The sequence below is a fragment of the Salvelinus namaycush genome, chromosome 26, assembly GCF_016432855.1.
Source record: "Salvelinus namaycush isolate Seneca chromosome 26, SaNama_1.0, whole genome shotgun sequence".
Lineage (NCBI taxonomy): Eukaryota > Metazoa > Chordata > Actinopteri > Salmoniformes > Salmonidae > Salvelinus > Salvelinus namaycush.
In genome coordinates, this window is record NC_052332.1 from 15750836 (window position 1) to 15759604 (window position 8769).

The following is an 8769-nucleotide window of genomic DNA, read 5'->3' on the forward strand; positions in this document are numbered from 1 at the left end:
AAATGAGTTGACTCTTCACATGGGATGATTTCACTGAACAACAAAAGAAAGGGAATATTGAATGATACCCAATGATCCATCGCATCTCCCAAAAATGTTTTCAACATACATCTGTAAAATGATAGTCTAGAAACTAAAGCTATGGTTGTCTTCCTCTCAGGCTTCCATGTCTTCTCCCTGGACCTCCTCAATGTCCTCCTCTTGAACATCAGACTCTGAGGCCTCATCTTCACTGTCACTTTCCAACCTTGTTGAGGATGGCTTGTTGTCAGGCTCAAAAAGGCTCAAATTTGCCCGGATGGCCCCCAATTTTTCAACCCTTATATAAGTCATCCTGTTGCGTGCTTTGGTGTGTGTTCCAAAACAAGGACCAGTTGCGCTCTGAGGCGACTGATGTTGGTGGGATTTGGAGGATGATGGAGGCAACAGGGGAAAGAGCCTCAGATCCACAAAGTCCCTTCCACCAGGTGGCTGATGAGATATGTTGGCACGACTGCCATATTGCATCTCCATCCCAAAGCCCTTGCTTGGAAGTGTACTTCGCCAGACTGCCAAGAACCTTGCCCTCATCCAGGCCAAGGTGGCGAGACACAGTAGTGATGACACCATAGGCCTTGTTGATCTCTGCACCAGACAGGATGCTCTTGCCAGCATACTTGGGGTCCAACGAACGCTGTGGCATGTATGGGCTTCAGGCAGAAGTCTTCATGCTTTTTTATGTATTTCAGAACAGCAGTTTCCTCTGCTTGGAGCAACAGTGAAGTGGGCAGGGCAGTACGGATTTCTTCTCTTACATCTGCAAGCAGAGTCTGAACATCAGACAGGATGGCATTGACTCCCTCAATCTGTGCAATGGCTACTGCTATAGGTTTCAGGAGTTTCAGGCTGCTTACCACTCTCTCCCAAAATACATCATCCAGGAGGATCCTCTTGATGGGGCTGTCCATATCGGCAGACTGTGATATGGCCATTTCTTGGAGAGACTCCTTCACCTCCAGGAGACTGTCAAACATGATGACAACACCACCCCAACAGGTGTTGCTGGGCAGCTTCAATGTGGTGATCTTATTCTTCTCACTTTGCTTGGTGAGGTAGATTGCTGCTATAACTTGATGACCCTTCACATACCTAACCATTTCCTTGGCTCTCTTGTAGAGTGTATCCATTGTTTTCAGTGCCATGATGTCCTTGAGGAGCAGATTCAATGCATGAGCAACACAGCCAATGGGTGTGATGTGAGGGTAGGACTCCTGCACTTTAGACCAAGCAACCTTCATGTTCGCAGCATTTTCTGTCACCAATGTAAATACCTTCTGTGGTATTTGCAAATGTACACAGCTTTTCCTTCTACATTAGCTGCAGTGAAATGTCTCCACACATCAGATAGTGCCTGTGGCATTATCCTGTAAAGATTAGAAAAAAACAAGTTAAAAAAAACAAATACAATTCCATGTACAGATAAATAGTGAAGCAGTTAGATTAAACATCTCCTTTGTAAGATAAATGTTTTAAAATGAAACATATATGGAAACAGGTGAATTAACACTCAGTTAGCAGGCTCAAGGAAGCTAAAACCCACATTGTAGCAAAAACTAACTAGCAGAAATGGTTAACAAGTTAGAAATGATTTAAACACACTTTGTTCTAGGCTACTATTTTCTAGTTAACAAAAAATAATTTATGTCATATAAAATATATTCACCCCACCCAGTTTGGCCATCAAAACTTACCAGAATGCATGTAGTCCTTGGCTCAGACAGTATAGTAGTGTGGGCTCAATAGCATCTCATTAGTGTGCAAGATCTTGAGAATCAGCTGTACATGTTATGGAAGAGTGAACTGTGCATGCAGAGGGTTGCAATTCCATTGAATTGGGGATAGTTTAACCAAAATATGCCACAATACCTAGAATTATTTTATGTGTATGCCACAAAAAAAGGTTCACTGTTATAAGCTAACTTTTGATGAATTTAAGAAAAATTCCCGGGCTTAACTTCCCATGTAAAATTTCCGTCCCTTTGCAACCCTAATCACAACATATTTAGTGTTTTGGGAACCTCTCTCTTTTAATGTACTGTTCCACAATAGACTGATTTAGCTTGAGAGAAACTTGGTGAGACGTGACCCAAGATGTAGGCCTAGGTAGCCTGCCTAACCCACTGTGTTTGAACCTATAGTAGAATCAGAGTGCAGTCAACTACCCATGACCTACTTTGATCTCAGATGGGTCTTGACCTGTTTCTCGCCATCTATTTCCACTTGCTTGAGATGCTAATGCACACAGTCAGTGATTGAGAAATTCACACACACAAGTAGCAAGATTACCTATTTATACATGGTCACTTTTTGTCAAGGCAGCTATAATGGAGTCCATGGCAGGCAAAGACAGACAACTTACTGCCTTGCTCCTAGAGATCTGAGGCTAAAGCCATTCAACTTCTGTGATCCCTCATTACGGTGGATCGCTGAAGAAGCAGCTTCTTTCCAGCCCTGGAAACAAACAGATGCTGCTCTGAGGGCAACAACACAATGCCATCTGGAGCAGAGGGGTATCTAAGCATCATAACAGATCAACCCTGTCACTGATCTGTAGATAGTCCTTGAGACCAGATAAGCCTGTGAATGACAAAACAAGTCTCCTCTCTCAAGCAGACTACAGATGCTGTACTGTGCTATTTATGCAGAGGCCTCAATGGGACTGATGGTGCCGATTATTAGGCCCATTTGGTATACATTTGACCAAACAGAGATGCTGCAAGCGTGCACGTGGAAAGTCTGGTATCATGATGATTTGACCGTAGCTGCTATGACTTATAGATATGGTCAATCCTCAATTGAATGGGAAGTAATTTGCATCAATGTCAATGCAAACCCACAATTATTATCGTCGGTAACCAGATCATTCATTCCGAAGATGTTTCCGATGGCCTGTACATACACAAAACATATAGGACCCCAGTCGCCTGGCGGGCGGGGGCACGTCATTTAGCACATCAAAACAATCAGTAGACGCAAACTAAGGTTAATTCCATGACATTTCTTAGATCAAGTAAATCCAGCTTGCAGGCTAAAATGTTCATGACCGGATAGAGAATGTCCTGTGCGCGAGACAAGGGCGATGAATAACGCAAAAGCATACACACCAGAAATATCAAAGGCCCCCTGGAAGGTTCACATTCATAACAGTTTACATTAAACTAGCAAGCTACAGCATAAAATATGTATCGCTGGCTAGATTGCTAACCTAAACGAAGATTAGTGGAAGCAACGCTCACGCTTTGTAAAAAACAATCTCTCGACCACAAACGTGACGCATGGTAGAAAAAACATTACCATCTAATCATTGCTCTAAAACTTACCTTTTCGTGTGCAATTATGAACTAAGGGCGTTCCGTATGCTAGCCACCTGACTATGTATGAAATAGTGTTGTTGCTGGTAAAATATCTAGCTACATGAAGAAACTGAACGAAGCATCGTGATAGGTGGCGAGCATCCTCTGAAGAACCAATCCAGCTGGGCAGACACCGTGTGGCCAGTGGGTGAAACGCTGGAGGTCGTGGACCGTATGCTGGACGCTCTGACAGTAATTTTATTTATCCCTCCCTGAATATTCACAAAAGGAAAATTAGATATTCAGCCCCAATTGTCGGAGCATAGCTAAAACACTAACTTTGCATGGCATTGGTCTTTCTTGGCAAGAAGCATAATGTAGCCTTGATTCATTCTGGCTCCACCATGTGGTACAAAAACTATATAATTTGACGACCCAGAAAACCAGGTAAAATGCTAACTGTATAGTTAGACGTTCATCAAAAAGCAGTTGCATTGCACATCACAATCACTCAAGAGTCCACAGTGGTGAAGGCATGACAAAGCCGCTAACCCTTCAGGATGTTCTACAGCACCATTGAGAGCATCTTGACTGGCTGCATCCCCACTTGGTATGGCAACTGCTTGGCATCCAAACACAAGAAGGGTAGTACATCCAGGAGCTCTAGACCCAGCAGTGTCAGAGGAAGGACCTAAAAATTGTCAGACTCCAGCCCCCCAAAATCATAGACTGTTCACTCTGGTACCGCACAGCAAGCCTTGAACCAACAGGACCCTAAACAGCTTCCACCGCCCCATGACTGCTAATTAGTTAACCGGACTATCTGAATTGACCCTTCACATACACTGCTGCTACTGTTTATTAGCAATCCTGTTGCCTAGTTACTTCATCCCTACCTATACTATATGTACATGTCTACCTTAATTACCTTGTACCCCTGCACAGCAACTCAGCCCTGGTACCCCATGTATATAGTCAAGTTACTCCTTGTGTATTTATTCCTCGTGTTATTATTTTTCTATTAATTCAAAATTTCTCAGCATTGTTGGAAAGGGCCAGTAAATAAGCATTTCACTGTTAGTCTGTTTACAAAGCACACGATAAGAATTAGATTGAGACCAAAGGCAATTCAAATACAAATTGACAGAACAATTTATTTCAAAAAAAATAAATAAAAGTACCATGTCAAAAAGCAGGTCTTGATTTTCTTTTTAAAAGGCTAGCAAAATAATTAGATCAAGTAGAGTACCAAAATCTCTAAAGAAAAAAATAAACTGTACAACGCAATCATTTTAAATTAACCAACGCAGATACTACCGCCTTTTCGGGAAAATGGGTCCTCTTCCCATCCCTCCACCACGACCCCGTCCTCTTGCAGCCACTGCAGAAAAAAAGACAATTAGTTAAAGATGCACAGAAGTTAGCAGTTAATTGCATTTTCTTTTTTTATCCTTAGTTGAGCACAAATGAGCAATTGCCTCATTCGCCATAGGTGCATGTAGAAGCAGCAGCACTCACCCTGAGCTTTGAGAATGGCTGCCTTACCCCGTCCTGCTCCAGAGCCCTGGTTCTTGTTTTTCATGCTCTTTAACATAGGGGCGTTTTTTAACATGTCCGGTAGGATCAGGAAGCGAATCTTGCTGCCCCGGATATAGACCTGCTCCAATTGGGCTACACGGCCATCCCGATGCGTCACAGTGATATTGGACATCTGAAAGGAAGCTATATACACTTAAAACACAACTCAAAAAAAGGGACAAACACAACCCTCCTATACACATGAGCTCACAAATATCCCCTAAAACAAGATCATTTGTCTGAACGCTAAAGGCAATCAGAAGACCTACCTGGCAGTTCATGTTGTCCTCAGCCTCAATGAGCTTGCCCCTGTACACTTCACCAGTGTTGGTCTCACAGGTCACAATGTGGCCCTCTGCTTCATGCAGAACTTTGATGGGCACACCAATGGACATATTTGCAAGGGTCCTGTAGAAACAGAGACAAGGTATAGACTCAGTCTGCAGAAATCAATTGGCACCCATCACAATACAAAGGTATAAAAGAAACAGCATTTGGTTTGAGTAAAATGGAAAGGATTAGCCTACCATACATATAAAATACAGTTGAAGTCAGAAGTTTACATACACCTTAGCCAAATACATTTAAACTCAGTTTCACAATTCCTGACACTTAAATCATAGTAAAAATTCCCTGTCTTAGGTCAGTTAGGATCACCACTTTATTTTAAGAATGTGAAATGTCAGAATAATAGTAAAAAGAATGATTTATTTCAACTTTATTCTTTCATCACATTCCCAGTGGGTCAGAAGTTTACATACACTCAATTAGTATTCGGTAGCATTGCCTTTAAATTGTTTAACTTGGGTCAAACGTTTTGGGTAGCCTTCCACAAGCTTCCCACAATAAGTTGGGTGAATTTTGGCCCATTCCTCCTGACAGAACTGGTGTAACCGAGTCAGGTTTGTAGGCCTCCTTGCTCACACACGCTTTTTCAGTTCTACCCACAAATGTTCGATTTTGTGAAGTGCACCAGACCCTCCTACAGCAAAGCACCCCCACAACATGATGCTGCCACCCCGTGCTTCACGGTTGGGATGGTGTTCTTCGGCATGCAAGCCTCCCCCTTTTTCCTCCAAACATAACGATGGTCATCATGGCCAAACAGTTCTATTTTTGTTTCATCAGACCAGAGGACATTTCTCCAAAAAGTACCATCTTTGTCCCCATGTGCAGTTGCAAACCGTAGTCTGTCTTATTTTAATGGTGGTTTTGGAGCAGTGGGCTTGTTCCATGCTGAGCAGGATATGTCGATATAGGACTCGTTTTACTGTGGATATACATACTTTTGTATCTGTTTCCTCCAGCATCTTCACAAGGTCCTTTGCTGTTATTCTGGGATTGATTTGCACTTCTCACACCAAAGTACGTTCATCTCTAGGAGACAGAACACGTCTCCTTCCTGAGCGGTATGACGGCTGCGTGAGCCCATGGTGTTTATACTTGCGTACTATTGGTTTTTTTCTGAGAAGCTTCTAAAGCCATGATACAATTTTCTGGAATTTTCCAAGCTGTTTAAAGGCACAGTCAACTTAGTGTAAGTAAACTTCTGACCCACTGGAATTGTGATACAGTGAATTATAAGTGAAATAATATGTCTGTAAACATTTGTTGGAAAAATTACTTGTGTCATGCACAAAGTAGATGTCCTAACCGACTTGACAAAACTATAGTTTGTTAACAATAAATTTGTGGAGTGGATTGGTTGAAAAACTAGTTTTAATGACTCCAACCTAAGTGTGTAAACTTCCGACTTCAACTGTATATAAAGTGCTTGATCTGCTCTGCCTTACCCCTGGTTGTGCTGAGCCAGTTCATGCACTCACCTTGCTGACCCAGTTCAAGATCGGTCTCCACTGTTGGCAATGGCAGGCCTTGCCCGATTCAGCCTTGGACTATTGTTAAAATGAGATGCACTGAACTTGTAATTGGCCAACCAGAGGATGTACTCCCTCTTGAGTGGTTCCTTCCTGGTTTCCTGCTACCTGTGGCGGTTCTTTGCAATTGTATTGGCACCTGGCCTACAATTACTGTGGAAATGGTATTCAATTCCCTGTAGGCCTAGTTATTTAGTCCTACATGTTGGAGCTCAAAGCCTACAATTTTCACTGTACCCTGCAATCACACCTGCACATGTTTTTTATTTATTTATTTATCCGTTATTTGACCAGGTAAGTTGACTGAGAACACGTTCTCATTTGCAGCAACGACCTGGGGAATAGTTACAGGGGAAAGGAGGGGGATGAATGAGCCAATTGTAAACTGGGGATTATTAGGTGACCGTGATGGTTGAGGGCCAGATTGGGAATTTAGCCAGGACACCGGGGTTAACACCCCTACTCTTACGACAAGTGCCATGGGATCTTTAATGACCTCAGAGAGTCAGGACACCCGTTTAACGTCCCATCCGAAAGACGGCACCCTACACAGAGCAGTGTCCCCAATCACTGCCCTGGGGCATTGGGATCTTTGTTTAGACCAGAGGAAAGAGTGCCTCCTACTGGCCCTCCAACACCACTTCCAGCAGCATCTGGTCTCCCATCCAGGGACTGACCAGGACCAACCCTGCTTAGCTTCAGAAGCAAGCCAGCAGTGGTATGCAGGATGGTATGCTGCTGGCATTTACAACACTGAATCTGAGTATGGCCTTATGTTTTGGCCTACATTGTAAACAAAGTAACACACCTTTTCAATTCTACTGAAAATAGAAGGGAGTTTCAATACCAATGTTAATAGTTAATTTCTGAGCCAGGTAAATAAAAATAGGACTTTAAAAACAGCCAAACGTAGTTAACTATAGGCTCCCGAGTGGCGCAGTTGTCTAAGGCACTGCGTATCAGTGCTAGAAGAATCACTACAGTCCCTGGTTCGATCCCGGGCTGTATCACAGCCCCATAGGGCAGCGCACAATTAGCCCAGCCTCGTCCGGGTTAGTGGAGTGTTTAGCCGGGGTAGGTCAAAATTGTCAAATAAGAAAGTGTTCTTTTTAACTGACTTGCCTAGTTAAATAAATAAAAATACTAATATGTGGGTCCAGCATGCTGGCAAGGGTGGGTGTGTCGGCCTCGCTGATAGTAAAAGTAATCTAGCAACTAACACAACAGGTAACTACCTACATTAACTACAGCAAACATTCAACATTTGTATTTTGTTTACCTTTCAACGTGAACGAAGTTGTTCTTTCTTGATTTCCGTATTCTGTATTTCAAGCTTACCCAACGTGCGACGAATGAATGAACCAGCAGCGAGAATACTTTGTGCGTTTTCCGACTACCCAGAATGCAACTTCAGAAAGGAAGAAGAAAAAAGTGCTTCCGGTTAAAACATGAAGTGATGCCTCATGGGACTTGCTGTCTTTCTCGACCTACCCCACTTCTTTCAATACAGATGACCCTACTGTAAAAATAAATAAAAGTATTTAGATTAACGTGTTTAAACAAATTAAATATATGTGCAATGTGAAATCCATTTTTTTCATTTTCACTCTGATCTGCTATGATTCAACCAGTGGTGTAAAGTTCTTAAGTAAAAATACTTGGAAGTACTACTTAAGTAGTTTTTTGGGGGTATCTGTACTTTACTTAACTGTTATATTTTTGATTACTTTTACTTCCCTACATTCCTAAAGAATTTTCCCTGACACCTAAAAGTACATCTTACATTTTGAATGCTTAGCAGGACAGGAAAACGGTCTCACACACTTAATAAGAGAACATCCCTGATCATCCCTGCTGCCTCTGATCTGGCGGACTCACTAAGCACATGCTTTGTTTGTAAATAATATCTTAGTGTTGGAGCGTGCCCCTTCCTATCAGTAAATTAAAAAACTAGAAAATCAGGCTGTCTGGTTTGCTTAATA

The 8769-nt window shown here is 42.4% G+C and overlaps 1 protein-coding gene across 1 annotated transcript; it reads right to left on the reverse strand.

Annotated features, from left to right (window-relative positions):
* Positions 1-4466: 4466 nt before the first annotated feature.
* On the reverse strand, positions 4467-8165 carry LOC120021775 (small nuclear ribonucleoprotein Sm D3-like). The gene is made up of 4 exons (XM_038965623.1): positions 8067-8165; positions 5180-5318; positions 4851-5043; positions 4467-4713 (listed from the first exon to the last, which is right to left on the reverse strand). Exons 2-4 carry the CDS (start codon positions 5303-5305, stop codon positions 4646-4648), a joined length of 387 nt encoding a protein of 128 aa, XP_038821551.1. The 5' UTR covers positions 5306-5318; positions 8067-8165; the 3' UTR covers positions 4467-4645.
* Between the last annotated feature and the right edge of the window lie 604 nt (positions 8166-8769).